Genomic DNA, 27,522 nt, shown 5'->3' with positions numbered 1-27,522 from the left:
GTATATGGCATTGGCCCACGATTATCACAAATCAAAATAAATTTTGGATACAATTCTGGCCCTCCACTTAAATTTCCTAAACTTTCTGGCCCCCCATGAAGAAAGTTTGCCCACCACTGGCTTAAACGGACTCATCAACTTCCTCGCGTTAACCCGGCCTTTGCCACGGCTCATAGCCTGGGGTCCGCTTGGCAACTAATCCCGAGAATCGGCATAGGCAATAGTTTTTTACGAAAGCGACACATCGAGTTTAGGCTCATTAGACAAGCTTAACAAAAATGATTTCCGCTTGCTTTACAAGTTACAAGCGTTTGATAAATGGGCCCCATGTCTATTAAAATAAAGACATATTTGTGTTTTATATTATTAATGTTTATTTACACAAATTTTATTCCTGACAAGACAATATAGTATCAAAGTAAAAAAATGTAATAAGTGACGTGGCGATAGTATAGCGCATTGCCGACCCGGTTGTAAGTAGGTACATATTGCATTTTTTATGCCGATCCAACTATACACACACTTGATACCACACCACCCCTAGACGGACACCAAGCCATCCATACGCGTCATCGAGGCGGTCCTTCGAACTTTTTGGTAAGAAGTACGACACGTTCGGCTTCACGGATTCCACTTAATCTTGCTCCGTGTACAGTAGCGAAAAATCCAGGGACTGTTGCTTCGCCGGCAAATAGCAGCTTTGGCGCCACAGGATCACACGGTCCAGGCACAGGCGTGCCCAGCTCGCATTGGTGGCTCACAGTAGAACAACAGCTCATGTACGAGTAAGCTCCGCAGAAGTGAGGATCAGAAGCCCATTTTGATCGTAGCATCATTTGGGGGTAAGGTAAACATGGATTGCCAGTAAAGCGTCGCAGTAATAACGTTAGTCCTTCTGCCACGTCGTTGTCAACCATAGACTCCATCGCGGCGGCCTCTTGCCCCGAAAGCGAAGCGCACAAAACATGCTTACTACCAGGCAATTCGTCTACAGCACACACACCGCGAGTCCAATCACATCGGCATTGCAACTCCTCAGCAGACCAAGCTAGTTTTAAATTACCTTCGTGACACACCCAGAATGGCTCCGCATATTCGAGAAACACTTTATCCGTAAGCCCGTAACCTAAATTGCAAATCGCATTCAATTTACAACCGGGAAGAGGCGGCGCAAACAATTTATCAGCCTGGCATTTAAGGCAACCCAAAGACATTGTAAGGATTACATAATCTGCTGATATTTCTTCGCCATCACAGCACTTGACCAGTGTTCTGCCAGGACCAGTGGCGCCTTCACCCCATCGAATCACATTTACAGCTTTATTATAGCGTATGCTATTATCTGGTAAGCCACGAAGTAGTGGAGCCATCACACCTACGTATCCTAATGGAACTCGAACACTCCCTCCAGGTAATTCAATGTAACTACCGTATTGATCGGCACTGACAAGGGACAAATCATCACCACATCTATTTCGTAAGATATTGCTCAAACCAAACATCACTCGAGATGCATCGTACCTCTGGTCTTCTGGAAAGTTGTGCAATTCTTGTTGTATACGCAAACCAATAAAATTAAGTAAAGTTCCATGACAACAGTCGCCGCCTAGTCTAAAAAGATTTGCTGCTTGCTGTTCTATTTGCCGAAAGGTATGGTAAGCCGTTATTGTTACGGGTAAATCCACTGCACGTCCCTCGCTAGTGCAGAACAGACCACGTGACGGGTCTAAGCGAGGTAATGGCATTTGTAGAAGCCTGTCTTGTGATGCGAGAGTATACACTGAATTGGGAAGACAAGCGCCGTAGATCCACTCCGCACCCATTTCTATAACAGAGTCTCCAAGCCAACACGAATGGATTCTTCCTCCGGGTCTGTAACAATGATATTAAAAACGTTATAGCAAATAAAAATAAATAATCTTTAAATATCCTACACGATTATCGAATATGAGTATACCTTTCTTTGGCCTCGAGAACTATAAAATTGCGAATTCCGCATTGGTTGAGCCTGTATGCCGCGGAGAGACCCGCCATGCCGGCGCCAATGATGATCACACGCGGTTCCTGGCAGCAGGGTCCGATGCTGCACGCGTCCATCATGCATTTTTCCTGTCCTACTAGAGCAACAGCATCGCTCGCTATCAGCCTTCGTTGTATAAATGTCGACAACTCTTTCGTGTCATCTTTGTCATCCCCTGTGAGAAGCTTTTTTAATGTTACGCGGGCTCTTGTCAACAACGGTTTCATACGAGATGACTTCATCGTGAAGTACATTAAACAAATAATTTGGAATTATATTTACATTATCGATACACTATTTCACGCTTTCTAATTTTGTTCTAACTTTATGATAATTTTGACTTGACTGCCTTAGAAGACAGTTCCATTTCCATAGGCAACTGTCAAGCTTGCGAGAAAAATAGTAGAAGAATATTATGGTATGTGTAATAATAACTTTAAGGTGAGCTATAAAATCTGGCCAGTCAAACTTGACAGCTACACTCTACAACCTTCATACACAAGCATACATGTCTGACAACTCCTTACATAAAAAGCATACAAATCTTGTTCAAATTTCTCCTACCTTAGTTTTAACACATTCACTGCCCCCGACGCACATGTGCGTTCATCGCCATACAAGTTTGTTCCTAGGCCACTTGTGAATGCGTTAACAAATGATTTCCAACCTCAGCACTTTATAAGTCCAGGTAAAGTGTAGAGTAACAAACAAGTTCAAGTTCAAGTTTTTTATTGTATGTAAGAATCAGGTTGGAATATACAATTACATATTTAGTTACACCGAAACTTTACCTTTTCAGGTGTACATACATTTACAGTATACATATTTAGTTACATATTAGGAACACTCATGATAAACTTAAATAATCATTTATGCAGTAAAAATATTTTTCTATTTGTTTTGAAATGCTCAAGATCCATGTCTTTAAAACGATCAGGTAATTTGTTGTAAATTGTGATACACATAATATACGCTTTTTTAGCAGTGAGCGACAAGTTAACATATGGCCTAGGTAACCTGTGTCTGTATTTAGGTCTTACTACACGAGGACCCAATGATATATTTTCTGTAAACAAATATTTATATTTGTGAACAAAAACTGAAATTTCATAGATATAGACACAGGGGAAAGTAAGAATATTATTTTGTATAAAATATGGACGGCATGACTCATTGTCAGTAGGACTAATGGAAAAAATGGCTCTAAAACAGCGTTTTTGAACAATAAAGACATTATGTTTGTCTGTGCAGTTTCCCCAGATTACTACGCCATATCTTAAATTAGAATTTATATATCCATTATATGCTATTAACGCAATTAATATTCATTACTTACGTTTCTGCCTCGTAACGTGAAGTTAAAAGTGGTTAAGAGTTACCTAAACAGTGTTTCGGAGTCTGCCTCGGTTAAGGCCCACTTGTAGTAAAGTCCCTACTTCAGAATCGATAGTAAATAGACGAGACGATGATTGTCGCTTCCATTAAAAAACGATTCCGATTAGGTTTAGGTACCGATCCAATTAGAAATCTTATCTTATATACCTACCTAAAGGTACTTGCTTCCAGAAATAAGCACCTACCTACTTACATTATTTATTTATTTCCAATTTTTGTGAAACGCAAATGAGGCCGATTTAGTTTTAACAATTTGATACGGTTTCCATCTTACAATTTTGATACGACGTTAGACCGTGAGCACCAAGCACCAATAAAGTTTAGAGTTCGACCAAGTATACTTGTAGTTAACAGCGATTTTGATAACCAAGATTGTGCAAGTGCTATTTTAAACGTCAAGTCAAACTACTATTAAATTTTGAGTTATGACGTGTAAATAAGAGGCGGATGTCGCAGTAATCATGATAAGCTCATAAGACCTTTCGATCCTTAGAGGATATAACCAACGGAGACGCCATGTCTAAAATTTTCGGTACAAAATAGTCTGCCGTTTTTTGCGGGGGAGGTGCACATCAAATGTATAGGTACGTCATGTCAGATAAACGTCAGTCCATACATATGGTTGACATGTGGTTGACCATTGGCCGCCTATTTTCGACAGAGGGGAACGCCTGTTAATGGCGGCTCCATGGTTAATTACTTACTCCGAGTTTCGATCGCACTTTTTGGTACGGGTGAGATGCCTGACGACACGACTCAAGATTCATTTACGAACGAACATATCAAAATCAGATGGAAATCATATCAAATTGACAAAACAGAATCATCCTCCAGATATACGTTTACGTCTCTGGTAAAACGTTAGGTGAAACCAGGGGGGTGTCACTACGCAGTTTAGGTACATTCAGGGACAGGAACCGGTTACCTTAACCGGGGTTTTTCATAGGGTTATTTTAGAGGTGTTTATAAAAACCCCTACCATAACGGTAACCGCTTAATAAGGTAACACTTTGATTCGGTAACCGTATCAGATCGAGCTAACCTCTGTTACCGGTAACCGAAATAGAAACCCAGTCTATTCAGTTACCTCATTATGAGGTTTTTGACCAGTTCAAACGATTGTAATCTTTACGCACACTTAAATTCAACTTATTATTGAATAACCGAGGTTGGCATGGGCGGTCTATGAAGCCTCCAGCACAGTAAATTAGTTTTTTTGCCTTTCCTTTGTTTATCTTTATACCTACCTGTGTGGTGTGTTCTTATTATAAATTATAAATATTATTATATTATAACTAAAATAATTAAAATAAATAAATTAAATAAGTTTAATAAATTAAATAAATTAAATAAATTAAATAAATTAAATAAATTAAATAAATTAAATAAATTAAATAAATTAAATAAATTAAATAAATTAAATAAATTAAATAAATTAAATAAATTAAATAAATTAAATAAATTAAATAAATTAAATAAATTAAATAAATTAAATAAATTAAATAAATTAAATAAATTAAATAAATTAAATAAATTAAATAAATTAAATAAATTAAATACATTAAATAAATTAAATAAATTAAATAAATTAAATAAATTAAATAAATTAAATAAATTAAATAAATTAAATAAATTAAATAAATTAAACAAATTAAACAAATTAAACAAATTAAACAAATTAAACAAATTAAACAAATTAAACAAATTAAACAAATTAAACAAATTAAACAAATTAAACAAATTAAACAAATTAAACAAATTAAACAAATTAAACAAATTAAACAAATATAACAAATATAACAAATATAACAAATTAAACTAATTAAATAAATTAAATAAATTAAATACTTAAATGAAATAAATGAAATAAGATAATTAAATTAAATAAATTAAATAAATTAAATAAATTAAATAAATTAAATAAATTAAATAAATTAAATAAATTAAATAAATTAAATAAATTAAATAAATTAAATTAATTAAATTAATTAAATTAATTAAATTAATTAAATTAATTAAATAAATTCAATAAATTAAATAAATTAAATAAATTAAATAAATTCAATAAATCAATAAATTCAATAAATTAAATAAATTAAATAAATTAAATAAATTAAATAAATTAAATAAATTAAATAAATTAAATAAATTAAATAAATTAAATAAATAACTTAAATTAAATACATTTAATAAATAAAGTCAATAAAATCAACAAAATATAAATAAAGTAAATAAAATACACAATTTTTTTAGTAATTTTTTTAGTTCTGACGGCACATCACTAAAACTACTTTAATGTAGCAAACCAGTAAGCAACCGATAATAAAGGTTACCATAACTGAATGAAAACCTGTTAAAAACCCTTAACAAAAACCCTATCACGATGGGGTTTTGAGATTAACTCGGTTAAAGGTTAGGGTTACCGTTTCAATAAGGTTACCATTACAATCAGGTAACAGTATGATAGGGTTACCGAATGATAAGGTAACCGAATCGATTGGGTTACCGAATTGATAGGATTAAGCGTAAAGAGGGGTTTTCCGGTCCTTGGGTACATTTGGCCGGCGCCCTCCCGGGCAGGGCAGGCGTATGTATAGGGTTTGCAATCCGGATCCGAAATGTATGAAATTATCCGGATCTGGATCCGGATCCGCGGATATTCCCATACATTTCGGATCCGTCGTGCAAACCCTAGGCGTATGGCAGTGGGCTGCCGCTCGACCGCACGATAGTCGTGTCACGTGACGCTCGTGCAATGAAGATTCACCGTTCGTGCGCGGTTATAAGTTTCAATTTTGTTGCAGGCGGCGAGTATAGGTATAATTTTATACCTAAAGCTGACTTTTGTGAAGGAGTGAATTTTCTGTACGGTAGTACTATTAGTTATTCTGTGGTGAAACGAAACCTCCCTTGTTATCCGTTTTCTTCAGTTTCTGTACCTACTGTTAAAAGAATCGACAAGTGTGGTAATAATAAGGATGCGTAATATCCGTTCTATGTCAAGGAGATCTCCTACCTCTACAAATTACCTACCTATGAATATCAATTGCCTTATTGCCCTGAACAATTAAATGCTAACAGTATTCATTCATAGCCCGAATAAGTCGAATATTTAAATAGACGTGAAAGAATCAACTCAACGTGTATAGGTGTAATATCGAGCAAATGTTAAAAATATTTGTAGTAATAACTTGCTCTATCAAATCAAGGAAAAATCAATAAAACTGCGAGTATTATGACGTGAATACGAGTAATACGCGAGTAGCCCGTTTATAGTACCTAGATTGTTAACCAAGGGATGAAAGGCACTCATTTCTGCCGAGGTGGTTTGGCGCTCGAACGCAGTGAGAGCGCCAATCAATAGTCCGAGGCTGAAATGATAGTCAAAGAACACATTTGTCGAGCGGTGAAGGAATGAAGCGAGAAATTTCTATGCAATTATGGGTTCTGGGAAGTAATAATCAAAGCACGTATATTCTGATAATTTATATTTTTAGTACCTTATATTAATATTCAGTTTATTAAATAAGTCACTACTTACATTCTTAACTATTGGCCAGATAACATGCTCACTTCGATAACTTTCAGAAATATGCCAGTATTATTTTGCTACTTACAGTAGGTATTTTTCGTACTTCGTACTTATGTATTTTACTTAATATAATATAATATATAATCACGTCTACGACCTTCATTGTACAGTTAAATATATAACAAGAAGTCAAGTCATACTAATAAATTAAGTACATTTAAAATGTGTTAATAAAATAAATAAAATAGGAGAAAACCGTTCGCATGTATGCACGGGCGTAGCCAGGTTTTAGTATCGGAGGGGGGGGGGGGGGGGGGGGGTTTCAAGAAAATAAAACGACTAAAAGTACATAAAATAACCCTTACACAAGAAAAATATTAGAGACTACCTGTGCCCGCGGTTCCGCCCGCGTGGAATTCTGTCTGTGTCAGTAAGCGGCTAATTTCTAATCCTAATTTCTCTCCCTCTCCCCTGGAGGCGCAACTTGAAGTAAAGTTGACAGATGGATATGCTAGAGGACAGTAGACCAGATAAAATATTTTAGGTACCACTAAATAAAACTACACTCCAAAATCAATAGTTTTTTTCGCCCTTATTATAATTTTACACGTGATTTTAACGACAGAGTAGGTGTATATCGGACGATACAGTAAGGCATACGCACGCGAGCGAGAGCGAAGCGGCCTGCCTGGCTAGAGCGCCACTCACCGTGGTCTTCTTCAGACTCCTGAGGAAGAGCGCGTGCCGTTTGTAACCTCAATGCGTTGCGAGACTTTCGCGAATGATTCGATTTTTTTCGGGAAGGCATGGAAATGTGTATAAACTGCGAGTCCCAAATCGTTTGACTCCGCAAACGACCAGTGCCGGATTAAGATATTTTGATGCCCTAAGCATTTCTAGACCATGGTGCTCCCTCTCCCTAGGGTCATCAAGATTACATTGAATTTTTTTTGGTAAATTGAGTGACGTTCATTGCCGCATTACAGCTGAGAATGGAAATCAGTCATATCATTTTATCACGAAAATTGACAGTGCCGTAATAGTAACTTTGCAACAGAGTACCTAATGCTGCTGTAGTCGCCACATCTTAGAATGTAATTGAAAACGCGAGCGGAGCGAGCGCGAAAATTTTTCGATATAAAAACGCAATTTGATAGACAGTTGTACATTTTTACTTTTTAGTATGGAAATCAGTCACATAATTTTATCACGAAAATTGACAGTGCTGCAGCAGTAACGTAGCAACAGAGTAATGCTGCTGCAGTCGCCACCCGAAAGTCACCTTTGTCATATCTTAGAAAGTAATTGAAAATGCGAGCGAAGCGAGCGCGAAAATTTTTCGATATAAAAAACGCAATTTGATAGACAGTTGTACATTTTTACTTTTAGTATGGAAATCAGTCACATAATTTTATCACGAAAATTGACAGTGCTGCAGCAGTAACGTAGCAACAGAGTAATGCTGCTGCAGTCGCCACCCGAATGTCACCTTTATCATATCTTAGAAAGTAATTGATGCGATTCGATAATCGACGATGGCGGAGAAATCCAAAATCCAAACCACCGTATACTATAGGTAATAGTTAGTAATCAATGAAATATGCCGCACGCCTGTTCTTATTATAATTCTATGAATGTTAATATTCTGAACTTTTCGGGGGGGGGGGGGGGGGGGTTTGAACCCCCAAAACCCCCTCCCTGGCTACGCCCGTGCATGTATGTCTCGAAATTAACTTACAATATAACGCCTCAAATACAATCGTGGCAAGAAATCACAAGTTCAAGTATATGTCTATCTACTCGTCCCAGGCAAGTTTTGAAAACTAAACTTCTACAACTTTATTATTAACAATATTTGCAATTTGCATTATTGTCTTAATAGGTTTTAATATAATATTTAACTTCTTCATAAAATCGGAACAGCTATAAATTAAATTTTCTATAATCTATGTAGATACAGGGTATGTTTAAATACACATTACACATACTATATCATTTGGGTCACATACAACAGACTACACAGCTATATAAAATGTAGTATATAGATATATTACTAATATAACGTAATTAGTGCAAGTCAAATAACATTTAATTATATACATCTAGATGTTATAGTAAATTATTGCACTATGTTATGCAATAATTTATGTGTTCCATTACATTCACAAGTAGGTAACGACTAATGATCTTAGTTATTTAAACAGTAAGGTAAGAGGAATACATAGTAGCGCACTTTTGTCAGTCACGCAGGGAAAGTGCACCCACATGAAGTGCCTTTAGTTAGTGCCTGGAGTCCTAAGGTAGTTTTAAAAACATTGTTTAACTCTATGGGGTACGTGCAATACCAGTTGCCTAGCCAAGATGCCAATCGTTTGCGCCGTAGCGAACGAAACGCTAATGTCACTCTGTCGCACTAATATGGAAGAGAAAAGGGTTTAGAAACAAGTAGGTATGTTGATATGGTCTAGGTCCCCGGTATGTCAAAAATGAAGTTTTGAGAATTTTTTCGCCTTAAAGTTAATAAAATATAGTTATCCCTTGTTGATGGTCCCACTTGATATATAAAAATATTATTTTGAAGAAATATTACTAAATGTATATATGCTTAATATAAATTAGCATCTTGCAACCGTAAATCAATCTGATTGATACTGTTATTAAGAATAAATTTACAGAAATAGGCACTGCTTTATACTCACAATGTGTGTTACGGTTATGTCGCGAATATTTAGTTTAAATAAAAACCTTTAATTTAGACTGTTTGATGTAAGTGTGGGGGTTTGAATTCGTGATACCTAACCCAAACTTTTTCGTAGACATTCGTCGGGTAGTTAAAGAAATGTACCTAGGTATATCTCTGTTATTGACATTTGCTAGATTATTCAGTTATCCCTGATCATGACCAGTAAAAGCTGGTGTAGGTGTCCGAAACAAATTAATTCTCGATATATAGGTACTCGCTACAATTTCATCCTGATTTCAATGTTTTGACTACTCTGCTCAGTGGAACTCCATGTTTTCAAAAACTTACTCTATTGATATAACATATACTTGGTATTTAGAGCTTGATCGGGTAAATGCTCAGCACCTGCCTTAAACACTTTTGCGATGTCGTTTGTCTACTTTTTAAGTTTCTTAAGGATTTCATCGGCTGAAGCCTTCACTTCCTCCCACGACTCCTGGATGTCCTTCTCCTCGGTGAAACGTGAGCAGACAGCAAGCCTCAAGAAGTACACATCATCGATCTTCGACGGCACGAGGTGAATTCTGCCCCGTCCGTTAATCATTCTCAGCAGCTCCTCGTTAACCTCATTACTCTCCTTTAATTTGAAACAAACCAAACCCATCGTCACCTCTTCAACTATCTCAAATCTCTCGTCTTCCAAGCACAGCTTTTCGAAAAGATGTGCTAACGCGATATGCTTCCTAATGTGTTTTTGAAGGTTCTCTACTCCGTATAGTCTCAAAACGAACCAGAGCTTGAGGGCTCTGAATCGACGGCCCAAGGGAATTTGCCAGTGGCGGTAGTCGGGAGCGGATCCCTGCTGGTCATGTTTCAGGTACAGAGGGTCCACGTTGAAAGCGTCGACGATCCAGCGCGGCTGCTTGAGCCACATGGCTGAGCAGTCAAAGTTAACCAACATCCACTTGTGCGGGTTGAAGTTGAAGGAGTCAGCCTTCTCGACACCCTTCATCAGGTAACGGTATTCGGGGCAGATGAACGCAGAACCGGCGTACGCAGCGTCGACGTGGAGCCAGAGGTTGTCGTCCTCCGCACAAACGTCACCGATCTCATCAAGCGCATCGAAGGTGCAAGACGACGTTGTGCCAAGGGTTGCCACAACCTGAAAAACAATATAGCAAGTTGATAGACGGATATCTACGGACGGACGTTCATATAACCAAATATAACGATCTAAAAATGGGCAGCTTGAATAAAAATTGTTACCTAAATACCAATTTGCCAAAGACGCGGAAGCACGTGCCAGCTAATAAGGTACGGAACAGGTCGCTGCTCTCAGCACATATTTTAATATTTTTAATCTTTTGACCAAAGACGTCGCGATTGGCTACAGCCCAATATCAATCTTCGTGCATTCCGACAAGGTTCGCGATGACGCGCTGCTCACGATAAGCGTGGCGTTCAAAGGATTAATAGGAATATGAAAGAACGTACTTACAAGACTTCTTGGGCACAATCATTACCAGTGAAAAACAAGACTAACAATTAAGACAATAAAGAAACTTACGTAGAAGGGTATAAGTCCTTTGGCCTTGTCTTCCCTGATTGCGTCGCGGAGGATGTCGGCGCGGAGCCGCCGCTTGCCGTCCGGCTGCAGGGAGCGCAACTTCACTCCGCCGAGGAGTCCGGCGCGCTCCACCGATGAGTGCGCTTGCTCTGAAATCATTATTTTGCTGATTATAGATCTGATAAAGATTTTGGCGAAGAGTGATTCTTTGGTGAAACTAATTATTATATAAGGTACTTACTATTGCAATATCCCACAAGCTTGGAAAGTATATCCGAGTCGGTCCAGTCTGGATGTTGCTCGCGAACTCTATGCATAACTCTGGACTTGGCCCCGAGGAGAGCCACGAGGGTAGCCTCGCTGGCAGTTCCCTGGATCACGCCGCCGGCCTCACCGCCCGAGCGCGCCAAGAACTCCTCCGGCAGACCCAACATCTGGCCCAGCCAGTCTAACATGACTACTTCCAGCTCGGTACATGCGGGACTAGCGATCTGGAAGAAATTTTATATCATTAGCTTGTTGACAGAATCCTTAGTACTGGACAATATTTCAGGGAAGGGTTACATTACACCCGTTGGTTCATTCGTCATATCCACTGAGTGCAAAATGTAAATTATGAAAGTACGGTAACGTTTTTTTTATGAACGGACAACGCTAATTGCTTATCGCCACCCTATTAGGTAATTGAAGTCAATTGCCTGATTTTTTGTGACACGTGTCTTTATCATGAAATCAAGGATGTTTATTTGGGCTGTACAACAACACTGACGTATTTCAAGCGTAAATTTGCCTTATTAAATATATTAAAAACGGGTCACTCACGTATTTTAAGTCGAAAAACGCTCGACATGTTTCACTCCGTACCGAGGAGTGTCATCAGGAGCTTGCGTTTACGGTGACCCATATATTTAATATGTCTGTGTCTCACGGAAGTTTTGTTGTAAATTTGCCTTGATGCCCAATATCGAGAAAACGTTCTTGTTCTGTTTGCTAGCATTTTCAATCTAAAAAAGCTTCTGAGGAACGTACTAGGCTTGCAATCAGTCACTGGACTCTGCAATCAGTCCCTACTTATATTAAGTTCCTACATTTTACGTATGATTAAATTGATTAGAGAATTACATATGTACTTCAGACAATGAACTATAAAATATCAGTATCACCCTCAAAAAGTGTTCTTGTATTCAGCAGAAAGAGAGAAATCCGGGGAGACATGGACGCGGCGTTGGTCTTGGTCAGAAAAAACGTAATGGTAATCAACATTTCAGCATCATAAAGTCATAACAGGTAAGTAATTCGAGTAACTATACTAAGTACCTAGTGCCAGTAGTAGTAGTACCTATTACTTTTTACTAAGTTTGGTGACAACCATAGAATAAATACGTAACCAAAATAATTGTTTTGTATGCCAACCGCACTGAGGCTTTGTGTTAAAGCAACTGTAACGTTTAACGATTCTATACTTCGGTGACATGTCAACTCTCGAATAAATTGACTATTGTGAAAAGTAAGCATTACGGCGTCGCACTCGTGCTCTTATTACGCCGTTGGTTCGGTTTAAATTCGTTCCAACCGTTGAAACAACGATAATACGCCGACACAGACCAACCCGGCGGCGGTTGTCTGTGTACGCCGAGAGCAGCTCAGAGGGGCTACCGCGAAAACCGAAATTCGCAAATTGCGGGGATCTTTCTCTTTTACTCCAATGAAGGCGTAATTAGAGTGACAGAGAAAAATGCCCGCAATATGCGAACTTCGATTTTCGCGGTTGTAGCCCAGGTGCTATCGATCGAATCCCATATATACCTACATATATGTTCTAGTGATTTTTCGTAGTTTTGGACATACTCATTCACGATGTTAATCTAAAAATTTAAAGTTTTCTCTTGCTTCTTTTCCGTATGATATTCTTCGTACGTAGAAGATATATATAGCTGATTTTTTTTAGAAAGATATCCGTGTATTACTGTGTGTGTAGGTACGCGTACATATATGTAAGATTAAAATTTAAATCCTTGTACGCCACCCGATTCCAATTAACATAATTATTATTAGAACGTACAAGTCGTATCTTACACTAGGTCAAATGAAATCAAAACGTGGTGATACAATTTTTTTTGCATTAGCCTGAGGGTGCCTAATTGCTTATTACCTAACATAAAGGCACTCGACCAGCCTTTAATATTGTGTTATAAATATAATACTCGTATTACTTTTTATTATAAATGAATGGGACCGGTTTCCCTTGTTCGCGTTTTGTATCGTGAACTTGACACTGGCATTGAATTGATTTATACATTCAAGTAGATAAATAAAACACCTTTTTGATAAACATAACCAATTAAAAAGGTAGCTGCGTGCTAGGTCGTATTATTTGCATAACTTAAGGATAAGGATCCTTCCCGCAATTCTGAGCTGTGCCCGTGAAACTTGTTAAATGCTATCACGCGATTGTGACTTCATCCAATGTCAGCAGACCATTAGATTTGTCTAACCTGGCAAATTTGGACGTGGGGCCTATGTCATATATACCCACTACATGGGTCTCTTTTTGACTCGAGAATGTGACGTTACGTAGACCAGTATAAACTATAGGTCTACATATAGGTACCTGCCTATTGTAACAACATGCGGTCTTATCGCTAAAGAGCCTCCATAATGTGTGGTTCAAATCTTGGAAGCTAAATTTGACCCATTTCCCGCTTTCCGATTGAGCTGAAAATTTGCATAGGTACATATGTAAGTCGGGTGATAATGCAATATTAAGGAACCATCGAGCTGATCTGATGATAGAGACAGGATGTGGGCATAGGAACTCGGTGATGAAACAACGCAACCTAATTGTATTAAGGGTTTTTAGAATTGTCTCGATGAGTATTAGTTGCCTGTGGTAACAAAAGTACAATCAGCGATATAAGCTTGTACCAAAATTATTTTTTGCTAAAACTTATTCCTTTTGTGTAAATTTTTGAGAAGAATCTTACCCAAGTAAATCCGATGCAGGCGATAGCGCCACTCAGCATATCAGCCACAATGGCAGGGTAGGAGTTCGCAGTGGGGAAGTAGGCGTGGAAGCGCGGCGAGTGCCAGTGGGTGACGCCGGTCATGACGACTCGCTCGATGTCTGCCATCACGGCGGTCCACGGCTCAGGCTGCTCGGGGGCCTGTTCAGGGACGAGCGGCCGCAGGTAGCCGGGCTTCACTGATGGCACCACTTGCCTAGAATATCGTATTTATATATACTGAAGATTTGCCCGTGACATCTGAACTAAAGCTGCCTGAACGGAGGTTCTGACATCCAAAAGTTATATACTTACACAAAAAAGATTATAGAGATCAAATAACGCACATAGATTTTTTTTCTTTACTTACGTCAATTTACTGGGTCAATTTACGCTAACAGCGCTGGAGGAAGAGAGTTCTTTCATTTAATTTTGTGTGATTTGTCTCAGTGTTTTATGGGCTAAAAGCCTGAAATAAATGTTTTTTTTTTTCATTTCATTTATTTCATATTGTATTGTCATGTACATTAGAAGTTACATTATATATCTTTGTTAATATAATACATCCAACAAGCCGTGCAACAACAAGATCTTCAGGATTGTTTTGAAAACTACATACTTATTCTTCATTACATCGTTTTGGAATCCCGCCGGTAAATTCCCAGAAAATAAAACAGTACAATGCAGCTTACCTGTCCCTTATGTTCTCCAAGTACTCGGCGATGTAGTCAGTCATCGCCTTAGCGAAATCTTTGAAATCACCCGCCTCCATGGTTTCTGTAAAACACAATTATTTACTTTAAGTGTTTGGCGAGCCAAATGAGTATAGGTATACATAGTAGTCCAATGGACCTAAAGTCTGAAATAAATTATTTTTATTTTATTTTATTTTTATAGTTACATATCTGAAATATTTACTACCTACGTTATTTTCTTTTAAATATATTTTTAAAGAATATACTATACAACTAGTAGGGGAAGCGGGGCAGATAGGCACAAGGGGCAGTTTTGAACACCCACAATAATTCCTTAACTAAAAACCTATGTTCACCTTCTACAATGCTAAAATGTGGCTTTGTATGTGTGAGTGAGGTATCAGCTTCGGCACATCTCTCCTGCCAGCCGTTGTCGCTTGGTGCGTGAAAACGTGTTTGCGCGGTCGCATAGTAAATAAATTCTGATTTTTTTATCGAGTTGTGGTGCGAAATTTAAGACTTTGTCGGATGAACATCATAATGAGCGCTAAGTACGTTTATTCTGTAATAAAGTTAGCTTCTTATTTTAAAGTAATACTTAATAGTATATTTTTAATAAATTATTTTTAATTTATTTGACCATTGGGGTAATTTGGTACAATGAAGATTGGGGCAGTTTTGAACATATCAAAGTGCCCCTCTAGCCTCTAGTGTATCTAAGTGCCCCTGTCAGTTTTTATGTTAAGAACATTTTTTAAAATATTTTTTTAGTGAATAGTGCGAACGTACAGTCACCAGCAATAATATGTTACACAATGAAGGCCGCAAAAATATGTGACGCGCTCGTATTGTACTGCGAATAAGATCGTGTCAGATATTTTTGCGGCCTCCGTTGTGTAACATATTATTGCTGGTGACTGTACAAAGAGAAAAATAAATTGACAAAGAAAAGTTAAATCAACTCAAGTAGCTTTGTGTCAAAAACTGACAGTGATTTCATTAAAAGCTTTTTTTCTAGTTTTAGTGCACGTGCTTAATAACTGTAGTATGTTCTAATAGCATCGCACTTAATATACGTTTTATAATGTTTAAAAAGCTTACTACTGGTCAGCTAACTGAGTTGATCTGTAACGTGTGCTCTGCGGGGCAGTTTGAAACACTTACGGGGCACTTTGATTCACGTGCCAAAGTACCCCAAAATGATGTATCAAAGTGTCCCATGTAATGTATCAGAGTGCCCTGCAGGTGGGGCACAATTGAACAAATCCCATTATTTGTTAAAATCCATATATCTCTTTTACTGGCCATAAATTCAACAAAAAAAGATATACTTTGTATACCTAAGTAAATTTGTCACCTATTAAGTACAAAAAGAATGTATTTTGAGTTCAATTTGACCCTAAAATCAATTTCAAAAAAGGTGTACCAAGCTACCCCGCTTCCCCCAGCCTCAAAAGTAGAATAGCTAAGATATTATTATTAGCTCTTTGTTACGGGAGTGCAACGCAGTTTTTTGAATATTTCAAATGAAGGTAGCAAAATCTGGAATATAAGAATATTTCTGAAACTTAAATGTTTCAAAAAACCAAATGAAATTGCATACGTAAACACAGTACATGAAATCGTGCAAATCGAAATTACAAGTAAGCACACATCAATTTAAGCTGAAATAAAAAAAATATAGCGTTGTCAAATAAATCTAAATATGGACGTCATACTATGTAGGTAACACTAGGTACTACAATAGTAACTTAATTAAAAAAACAACAATTAATAATTGAAATAGACATAACTCAATATTACTTCAAATGCTATGCTTCAAAGAAAACTAAGTAACATGCAGATGACTTCTAATGAAAATTAGAACGAACCGAATTTGAGTGATGTGTCCTGCTGAGTCATGTTTGCGCCTAGAAATTAAACCCATTTTATTGTAGTTACACTAGTTACTATTGATTGTTAATTACAATGCGTTGCGATGTTTTGGTAATCAAACTGTGTTATCATTTAATCAATTAAATAACTGTGGCGCCAGAAACTACAGATATTACGAGTAGTCGCACATGGTCATTTGTTCTTCAATATTTTGGCATTTTTTTTATTTGCTATTTAAGTATACCTGAGTGTTGATCCTAATGTCAATTATCAGTAATTATATCATACTTATCACAATAGATAAGTAATTGTAATTAAGCTAAGTCCTTTCGGAAAAGTGGTAGTCTAACGTTTATCGCATCTGAACTAATAGTAGGGGAGCCCACGATGCTAAATCGGGATTTACTCGTGCGTCATACAGACCTATTGGAATCGAAATATTAGAAGATAAGAAGAAAAAATAGTTATATAAAGTTTTTTTCCAGCGAGCCGGAAAGCGCCTACAATTTTTGCCTACAACACAAGTTTGACGCCTAATTTTTACATTGTAACCGTCAGATTAAGGAAATGCGTGCAAATAATTATCAGATTTAGTAATAGCACAATGATAGCGTTAATTTGGACTAGTATGTCCACAATCTGCATAACAATTTGTTGAACCCCCCACCAACCAAGGGCTCAACATAGATGACTAAAAGGGGTAAAGGTAGACTACATGGGGTAGCAAGATATCATTCATATCTTAATCTGACGCGTTCGAGTAAACACAAAAATCCCCTCTTTGGCTCCCCTACCATAATTAACCGCTTTTTGCTAATTTACTAGCTTATCTAAAACGTAAAGATAGAAAACATCGCCATATTATAAATTTTAATTTAATTATAATTTCTTATTTAAAATTTAGAAATAAATGTTTTTTTTATATGCTTAGTACCTACCTACCTATGCTTCTTGTGTGGCTTTTTACCACTAGACCTGATATACACTTATATTCGATTTTGAACCTAATAATACAATATATGTATAGGTACTATAGTTTGTTTTTTTTAGCATTAGAAAAAAGGTAAACAATCTTGATGTGTCTTTTAATTAAAAACACGCTTTAAAAATAAGTCACAGCAAATATGTAACAATTTCATAAGTAATAGTTACTGATTTTTAAAAAGCGTTTTTCAATTAACAGACATGTCAAGATCGCTTACCTTCTTTCTAATGCTAAAAAAACGAACTATAGGTAATGATACAAATTATGGTGTGATAAAACCGTATAAAACGTACCGACCTACCTACTCAAGTTTAAAATAAATTCACGTTTAGTGGTAAAAAGACTGTTTACATTTTAAATCTCTCTAATGAATTGTTACTAGATATTTCATATTAATTTGAACCCACAGCCAGTAACTACCATAACTAGGTGTTCAATTACCTAGGTCACAAAGTTCAGTTAAATTGGTGGTCCTTGTTCCTTGTTCAATGTCGAGAGAACGGAGCTTGCGCAACGCCGGGCGGCGGGCAAGTGGTGCGAGGTTATGTGTAGACCTCGCCGGCTGCGGATAGCACGGTTTCCAACAATATTCCACGGCACTAGGGTATTTATACGCTACTACTAATAACATGTAATAAATTGCACACAATAAAAAGATCATGTACTCTATGTAAACACCGCACTTGTTCTTAAGAATGTCCTTTGGATCCCGTTGAATTTCTTTCTTTCTTTAGCTTATTGTTAGATGGGAAGGAGTCATTGACATTCGAGTATTTTTAAACCTATCAGCATCACTTTCAAACAATGTTACTACTGTTACTAGGTACTTCAGTAAATTTTGTTTTTGACTATTTGAGTTTTAGTTTATCTAATTAAGTATAATATAAGATTTATTTTATTACCTATTTTATATTTAAGTACGAGTATGTTTATATGCCAGCCAGTTATTACGATGCAATCTTATCAATTAAATTTGAATGTACCTACCTAAGTAAATGCCTTATCGAAAATAGTAACTATAGACAGTCTTATAAAAGTTATAAATGTAATGATTCTTAATATCAGTATTTAATACATAAAAAGTGGCCCATAAATAACATCAGCATTATGACTAATAAAGTTCTCCACTTCATTCACTAGTGGTAAATAGTCAACTGAAATTAAACCTCCTGAGTCAAATCCAAGATTTTGAAAAAGAAAAAACTGAATACTTACACAAAAAAAACATATCTATGGCCGGGCGTATAATTATTTTAGAACCTGCTCATAAAATTTCACGAAAATTGTTTAAGAATGAGAGGAGAACAGCCGGGTATACGACATCATTATCTCCCAAGCTGAAACGAAGATGTTTAGTTCGTTCAGACATTTATATTACTGTTCTCACAAAACCGAGCATTTTTACGCGGGATTGCAATTGCACTGCTCAAGTTTCTTAAATGTACTGAGCAGAATTATATGCCAATCTGATTCTTCAACAAGAATAACGAGTACCTAGCACGAACAGGATAACCAAGATCTCGCTCAAATTATCATCTTTTCTATATTTATTTTGTACCTGACTGCCTACCTTTTATGATACGTAAAGAACCTCAAACAATTCAAACATCGGCGAAGAAATTTAAAGGTGAACGTGTAACATGTCCAGGATGTGTTGGGTCAGCTTTGAAATTACATAGCCTTATTCTTCTCTAGTGCATGAGAGGAGGCCTGTATCCAGCAGTGGAACGTTGAGAGGTATAGGCTGAATTATTATTATTGCCTGTTATAGAGTGACTTGAGTTAGTAATTGGTGACAAGAAACGCGGCGTAACTAAGTTTCCTCCGTATAGTATCTGGGGCCAACCGCTCGTATCCGGTCCTTTGTGCAACATTATATCCGCTTTGATACAATTTTGGTTTAAGTGGTCCGACCTTCGCTGATTTATAACTGAACTCATAGCTACTTCGATCTTGTAATTCATATCTATCAAAAGATTGGTATCTAGAATAAGCAATTTTAGGTTTGGGGTCATCCATTAATTACGTCACACGAATTTCTAGGTTTTTTTACCCCTCCCCCCTCCTTGTCACACTTGGTCACATTTGGCAAACCCCTCCCCCCTGGTGTGACGTCACATTTCTTCAACGAAATCGGCAAATATTTATTTAATATTTTATCAAAATATTTTTGACAAAAGAAATATTAGTAATTTTATAACCCAAAACTGATTAAGAAATAAAATTAAACGAAAAAAACGATTATCGTTTCAAAACCTTGTTATTTAAATGATAATTAGCGTATAAAATAATTTAAATACATTTTCGGTTACTGATGAAGTTAAAGTGACGTCACAAAGTTTATGACTCCCCCCTCCCCCTTGTCACAACATGTCACATTTTCTTGACCCCCTCCCTCCCCCTAAACGTGTGATGTAATTAATGGATGACCCCTTTTTGTACATAGGTATAACTTTCGATCTAACTTGAGTATTAATATGAATACTAAGTATTGATATATCTATCATCTTAATGTTTCTTAACAATTTATCAAACTGTAATATAATGCTGCTTTTGAAAAAAGTAGGGTATAGTATGAATTATCTCAGGTAATTCACCTGAGATAATTCATACTATACTTTTTTCGGGCTCGGACCGTAACCTGTTAAACAAAAGGTATTGTTTCCTTTATGCAGTGGTTACAATGCTTACTGCTAATAGCTCCGACATAAGTAACGGGAACAAGTCCGTTTGAAAAACAAATTTACCATTATAATTATATGGTTCAAATTCATGAAACATTCCGTTCGGAGATAACACGTTTTGTTATCTCTAAAAAAAGACCACCCTGATTGTTCTCTGAACGATCTGTCATATGAATTAGAACCTTAATACTATCACGATAGATGCTTTTTAAACGACATGGTTACTTTGGCACGTGCTGTAGACTGCTCTTAAAAGAAACAAAGGCTTTTGTTTAAGGGATTAGCACCCGAGCCCGAAAAAATCATTTGAGATAATTCATACTATAACTATACAGATTGATTTCTAACATTTCAGTTTTAATTGGATAAGTATAGATTACGAAATTTTAATTAAGAATTATTTTAATAACAAAGCCATTGTAATTAAGGACCATTTATATTATTACGTGCAAAAAGTACCTAAGTACTTTACTTCTTTAAGTACAAATCTCAACATTTTTCTACAATGGACAGACGGAATGGTTTTTTTTTTCTAAAAAAAATCCCTTTTCTAACACGAGTTCACGTAGTAGGTAATCTTTTTTGTGTAGTTCCGGTTTTTAGTTTGTTTTGGTTTGGTTTTTAGTTCTTGGTCTATTTATAGTAATAATAATAATAATAATGGCAGGTGTCCGGACCTCTCAGCAATAGCCCAATCTTTTGACCAGCCAAGATTCAACACCATAACCGGCACTTTTCTCCATTATATTTACAATAGCCCCTACGCCTGTTGGGACCGATTTACGTGATTACGTGAATGGGTTCTAGCAGGTGTATTACATAACAGCAAACTTCTCCAAAGGGCCTCTACGTGTTGGATCTGTATCCCCACGCACGCCTATCAAATGACCGGGATGTATTTACCCGTGAGTTTTAAAGAGATACAAATAATATAATCAGGTGTCCGCTAGTCTCCTCCCATAGCCCGATATCCAGTCCATCCAACATTCAAATCTATAGCCTATGACCTTAGTTCCCATCGCAGCACAAAAGTGCTGCACTGCAATAGTCTTTGCACCTGGCGGGGACCATCTCCGGATGTATCATATTGTGCGTTCGGGGATGGTATCCGCCACGTGTATCCCTTGCCTTTAGATTAATTTGTCTTAAAGGGCCTCTGCGCTGTTGGCTTCGGCCCCACGCACGCCTCCCAAAGGTCCGGGACCCCATGGTCCCGAGATATGGAAAGACAGACAAATAATAATAATAGTTGACTGGAGTTGCATTGACTAGATACCTAATTAGATGCACAAATTGTAATGAGATTATTGTGTCAATAGCCTTCATTAATTATTAACCAGACTTGGACGACGTCATTAACCGTAACAGTAGGGTATTCTTAGAACCAATTATATCTTTACCGTAGGACGAGAGATCCAAGGCAGTCTGATGGGTTGCACGATTTAGGTACACGCAATCTGTCGCGAATTTGGTTTACAAACACTTTCTGTGATTATTACATCATTTGTTTTTGCCAAGTCAAGTTCTAAGTGTTCTAACAATCGCGTTATTAGGCGGGAAAATCCATAGTACCTAAGTACATTCGCCAATCGCCATCAGGTATTTAGGAGCGGCCAGAGTGTTCACAAATATGTAAACATGTAATATGTAAACAAAGTCCAGTAAAATTTCTGTTCACTTCACCCTGATGGTGGACTGGTAGAGAACGCCTTTAGACATTACGTCCGCCATTTGTACTTTATGTGTTATATTGTGCAATAAAGTGTAAACAAATATATAGGTATAAGCTAATAAATAGGTACATAACATGAAACTATGTATTTCATGCAACGTTAAGAAAAGCGCTAAACCTATACCTTACAATTGTCTATTCGAAATACGAAAACGAATATAAGTACGTATATTAATATACCTTATTATGGTTTTATCCTTATTATAAAATAGCCAGAAGGGGACTTTACTTTATCTTGAAATAAGTTTGGCAGGAAATCAGTAGGTAAATGCGGTAAACACCGTTTCCCCATACGGGGGATCCCTTGCCGAGTTAATAAATGCTTCCGCATAAGTCGCATAACCAGTGTAGGCGACCTGCCGTAAGGTAAGTACACAGTAGACCGCCGTGCGTCATCGGTGCTTGGATTTATCCTCTCTAATGTTTCAGTTTAAGTTGGGCTAAGTGAAACGCTGGTTGGAAAACCCCTGTTCTAGATGTCAACCCGCTTTAATTATTATGTTATACCTATAATTTTATCTTATCAAATACGGTGTTCATTTTCCTTGTATTAAAAATACGCTACTTGCGTGATAAAAGTGAAATTTTAAAAACCGGGCAAGAGTATAAATATCAAGCTATGTTGTAGGGTTCCGTAGCCAATATTATTTCAGTAGTTACAAGCACTTAATTTAATCGACAAGAATGAACTCTACTTATTATACCTACAACTCGTGATTCGTTATTGTATTTACCACTTTTAACTTTCTTTAACTACTCAAAGACGTTTATTTTCTTAAATATTTTTGAAGCCTATTTACAGCATTTACCTAAAGTAAAGTAAGTAAATCACCAACACTTAACACGTACCAGTGTACCTATGGAAGGTATACTAATTAATCTAATTAGTCATTAATTAGGGCATAAGTAAGGTATACTCGTAATGCATGTGACAAATTCATTGACAAGGGCAAACAATAGCCGTGACAAAGACCAGTTTATGACGTTTGAAAGTTGACTAATGACCTTTGGTTATTTTACGTATATTCATAAATACAAACCATTTCATAAACTTTCTATAGGAAACTCCTATATTTAATTAGTGAATTATTCGACATTACCTATTATATAATTATTCTACTTTTCATATTATTTATTCTTCTTGGACATTGGTGTATTGATTATTTTACTTTTGACATTGTTTCGTTTTTAACCCTCAAACCATTTGACATTCCTTTCTGGTCATTCGATTTACCTACCGTAATTCTTATTGTAGAGATGCGTTTTAAGAATGTCTAGGATTAATTTAAATATTATTTCTGACTGTCAATTTTGTCATTTATATTTTATGTTTTCTAATAAATAAATCTAATTTTAATATTATTAGTTGCTTACCTTGATTAAAAAAACAGTACCTATCGACATAAGATAGATTAAAATTGAAGTAAGACGACAAGCGGGTTTATCACTAAAGAACGATCTTCATCCAAATTTAGGTACAATAATTTACAATAAGATTATCGAAGATTAATTACTAAAAACGAGATCTAATCTAATTAAACGAGAATTGAAAAAGTGTACAGAATTAGAAACATTAATTAGTCTTATATTGATTAGTTTCAGTGTGTTATTAAAATTAATCAGTTTTTATTAGTGTTCCGTACCCAAAGGGTAAAACGGGACCCTATTACTAAGACTCCGCTGTTCGTCCGTCCGTCCGTCCGTCCGTCCGTCCGTCCGTCCGTCCGTCTGTCACCAGGCTGTATCTCGTGATCTGTGATAGTTAGACAGCTGAAATTTTCACAGATGATGTATTTCTGTTGCCGCTATAACAACAAATACTAAAAACAGAATAAAATAAAGATTTAAGTGGGGCTCCCATACAACAAACGTGATTTTTGACCGAAGTTAAGCAACGTCGGGCGGGGTCAGTAGGTACTTGGATGGGTGACAGTTTTTAAAGATAATGGTACGGAACCCTTCGTGCGCGAGTCCGACTCGCACTTGCCCGGTTTTTATTTAAGTTGCATGCATTAATTGTGTTGGTAAGCTGTAAACTTATAACTACGTGTATGAAATAATTCAATACAATGCAATTTTAATGGGTAATTTTGGTAACACAATATAGAATTAAATAAATTAATTAAGACCCAATTAGAGCCATTCGGCGCATGAGAAGAGGCCTGCGCCCAGCAGCTAAAATTATTATTTTTTATTATTAAAGCATAAACTCTAAAACATCTTTTTGGAATTCACCCATTTATCAAACAATTTTTAATTGTTCTGTAAATAGTGTAAATGTTGTACTTGGGGTCATCCATTAACTACGTCACACGAATTTCTAGGTTTTTTGACCCCTCCCCCCCTTGTCACATTTGGTCACATTTGGCAAACCCCTCCCCCCTAGTGTGACGTCACATTTTTTCTACGAAATCGCCAAATCGAATTAAGTAAGTACCTAAGTATTATTAATATTTTATCAAAATATTTTTGACGATATAAATATTAGTAATTTTATAACCCAAAACTGCTTAGGAAAGAAAATTAAAAGAATAAAAACGATTATCGTTTTAAAAACTTGTTATTTAAATGTACAGTGAATAAAATAATTGAAAAAAAACATTCGGTTACTGATGAAGTTAAAGTGACGTCACAAAGTTTGTGTCTCCCCCCTCCCCCATGTCACAATATGTCACATTTTCTTGACCCCACCCTCCCCCTAAACGTGTGACGTAATTAATGGATGACCCCCTTATAATAATTACTGTTATAGATGGGCGTTTTTTTTTTCGTCTCAGGATTCTAGGTTATTACTACTCAGAATCACGAGCCCTAGCACGGAACCCTCATAAATAAGTGATAGTACAGAACCCTCGAGGCGCAAGTCCGACTCGCACTTGGCCGGCTTTTGATAAAAAAAATCTCAGACTTGGCTTCACTTCCAACTTTTGGTATAAAAGTAAATAGACATAACGAGATATTACTTATATATAAAGAATTTCTCTTCCATTGCAAGTCTTTCAGGAACGTGCCTTTTTCCTGTTTAAGGGACTTCTTCGCAATTTTTCCCGACTAACAAGTTATACTGTCAGTAAGCGCGTTCGTTAATACATTTGTTACGATATTTTTTACAGGTACTTACTTGTTAGATATGTAGGTACTAACTGACATAAGAATTATTTCTATTGAAACATTGAAACCAACTTAGCCAAAGATAAAAATGACGTAGGTAAGAATTTTGCGTAAAATGTAAAAGTTGGTACTTAAGTACCTAAATATAATATTTTAGGTACATTTTGAATTTTTAGATAAAATTTCTTAACACTTCTCATTGTCATATTTATTCATCCTAACAAAAAAATGCGTTTATCTTCTTAAAATCAAATATTTACATCCCAAACATCACAAGTCGCCGATTCAAATATTGCGATGTTAGCAAGTACTCGTAGATACCCCAAGAATAATAATAATGCTGAACGTTTATTTATGAATTGATAATTGATTTGGATTTTTTAAGTAATTTGGTATATAGAGGTATCAACACACGAAACCCCTCATTACGCGTGTATCTCTAGAACTTCGTTTATTTTAGAATCTTTCCTCCTCAAGATGTAAGTAACATTTTTTTTCAGATGTATGCAATAAAGTATTTACCTACCTAAGTAATTAAGGTAAGTTACTTATCCTATTTTTATTAGGTAAGTAGGTTTACTTTCCTTTGACAATATAAGTATACCTACATAAACTTAACAGGTCTTACATGTAAAGTCAGCTGTAGACCCCCCTGCAAACAAATTTCTATGCAAGGAGGGTCAGTTATCTTCGCAGCTTAAGTACTATACATACATATCTACTGACATAATTTTTTACAGTGAGTTCGCGAAATATTTCAATTTGTTTAGAACTGTGTGTTGTCTAATTGAAATAATATGTACTTATGTTGAATTATATTTGAATTATACACCAACATTTGTATCGCACTTTAGAAAAAGTTTAGTTAAGTCATTAATATAATCAGTCACAGTAATAATATATATAAGGAAATTTAAAAATAATTTTAAATTGGAGTTAAGTTTAATGCGAATTTAAGCATTAAACTTAACTCCGATTTAAAAATAACTGGTGTTAGTTATGACAATCATCTCAATTGTTGCACTTACCTAGTATAATTCCTCACAAAAACAAGATTTCAAACAAAAACACAGCCTTCACCTCGGTAATTTGCAACAAAATAAAGTAGGTAATTGATTTGATTGCTTTCGTGCGATCGTTTATTCGCGCAGCGGACCGTGGGTTAGGAGCGCTGCCACGTTCACACTACGGCGGGCCGCGGGCCTTGCAAGCCTTATATAGCCTCGTAACAGCCAGTATAGCTCCAGCACCTATATAGTTAGACTCCATCAGGAAGATTAGCCTCGCGCATGAGCCGTCAGCCCGAATACTAATATTGTAGCCGACCACACTAAACCTGATAAAAGTGATAAGAGGGTTGCATGTTGCATCCCTATTTCAATGACACACACCACCACACAGCTTCAGTATAGGATCAATCGAATCGAACAGTGCTGTGTCACCCATTCCGGTCAAATATTATTTCGTGCTTTTTAGGGTTCCGTAGTTGACTACGGAACCCTACGGGGTTGACCCCTGCCTTATAGTTTCGCCATGTCCGTCGGTCTGTCTGTCTGTTTTACGGACTTGCGCACTGACCATTAGTGCTAGAAAGCTGCAATTTAGCATAGTTAGGTATACCGGATACGGGGTATCACTTTTAGGTATTACAAGATGTACAAGGTGTTTCAAATGTATTTGACTGATTGACTAAACCGATAAATGCGGAAATTTGTAGCGGTATATAGGTATCTACTCTATACGAGTAAAATTATTTTTCATACCTCATGCTCTGAAAGTGGGTCGTTGTTGTTCTAAAAGGTGCGCAGAAAGTGATACGTTTATGCTCTAGCGCAGAAAAGTGGTGTACTCCTCTGCGTCCCCGTCCCACGAACAAGTGGGTGGAAACAAAATGGAAAAATAGTGTCTTTATTTCCTCGCCTGGAACAATTGGTAATTGTTTAATTTTACTAATCCCACGTTGATCCTTTGTTTATAAAAAATGATGTACGTAAATTGTTAAAAACAAATTATTCTTGATTTCTTTCGTTGAATTCTATTTACTCGATTTTATAAAGCGGGAACCAAAAGGAATACACCAAAAATATTTTTTTAAACCTTACACTTGCGTAAATGAGCAAAGGCAAAATCTTATACAGCCACATTTAAACGTTTGTACGATATTAAATTGGTTTTTAAAGTTATTTAGCCCTATATTCACGAAAATAAAATAAAATACAAGAAAAAAAAATCTTATATTAT

The 27,522-nt window shown here is 36.4% G+C and overlaps 2 protein-coding genes across 2 annotated transcripts; both read right to left on the bottom strand.

Moving 5' to 3' along the window:
- Positions 1–474: 474 nt before the first annotated feature.
- LOC134790712 (peroxisomal N(1)-acetyl-spermine/spermidine oxidase-like) lies at positions 475–2,493 on the bottom strand. Its single transcript, XM_063761619.1, has 2 exons — positions 1,958–2,493; positions 475–1,872 (listed from the first exon to the last, which is right to left on the bottom strand). Exons 1-2 carry the CDS (start codon positions 2,272–2,274, stop codon positions 570–572), a joined length of 1,620 nt encoding a protein of 539 aa, XP_063617689.1. The 5' UTR covers positions 2,275–2,493; the 3' UTR covers positions 475–569.
- Positions 2,494–9,914: 7,421 nt separating this feature from the next.
- LOC134790676 (aromatic-L-amino-acid decarboxylase) lies at positions 9,915–26,620 on the bottom strand. Its single transcript, XM_063761572.1, has 6 exons — positions 26,310–26,620; positions 14,892–14,976; positions 14,182–14,416; positions 11,439–11,688; positions 11,198–11,346; positions 9,915–10,792 (listed from the first exon to the last, which is right to left on the bottom strand). Exons 2-6 carry the CDS (start codon positions 14,969–14,971, stop codon positions 10,067–10,069), a joined length of 1,440 nt encoding a protein of 479 aa, XP_063617642.1. The 5' UTR covers positions 14,972–14,976; positions 26,310–26,620; the 3' UTR covers positions 9,915–10,066.
- Between the last annotated feature and the right edge of the window lie 902 nt (positions 26,621–27,522).

The sequence above is a fragment of the Cydia splendana genome, chromosome 5 (genome assembly GCF_910591565.1).
Source record: "Cydia splendana chromosome 5, ilCydSple1.2, whole genome shotgun sequence".
Taxonomy (NCBI): Eukaryota; Metazoa; Arthropoda; class Insecta; order Lepidoptera; family Tortricidae; genus Cydia; species Cydia splendana.
Note: the sequence above shows the minus strand (reverse complement) of the source record. Positions and strands in the feature narration are given on the sequence as shown.

Excerpts from the sequence above, each read along its gene's own strand:
- LOC134790712 (XM_063761619.1), bottom strand. The coding sequence starts at position 2,274 with ATGTACTTCACGATGAAGTCATCTCGTATGAAACCGTTGTTGACAAGA. Across the intron at positions 1,873-1,957 it reads GTTCTCGAGGCCAAAGAAAG|ACCCGGAGGAAGAATCCATT; the intron begins GTATACTCATAT and ends TCATTGTTACAG.
- LOC134790676 (XM_063761572.1), bottom strand. The coding sequence starts at position 14,971 with ATGGAGGCGGGTGATTTCAAAGATTTCGCTAAGGCGATGACTGACTAC. Across the intron at positions 14,417-14,891 it reads TTGGAGAACATAAGGGACAG|GCAAGTGGTGCCATCAGTGA; the intron begins GTAAGCTGCATT and ends ACGATATTCTAG. Across the intron at positions 11,347-11,438 it reads GCTTGTGGGATATTGCAATA|AGCAAGCGCACTCATCGGTG; the intron begins GTAAGTACCTTA and ends TAATGATTTCAG.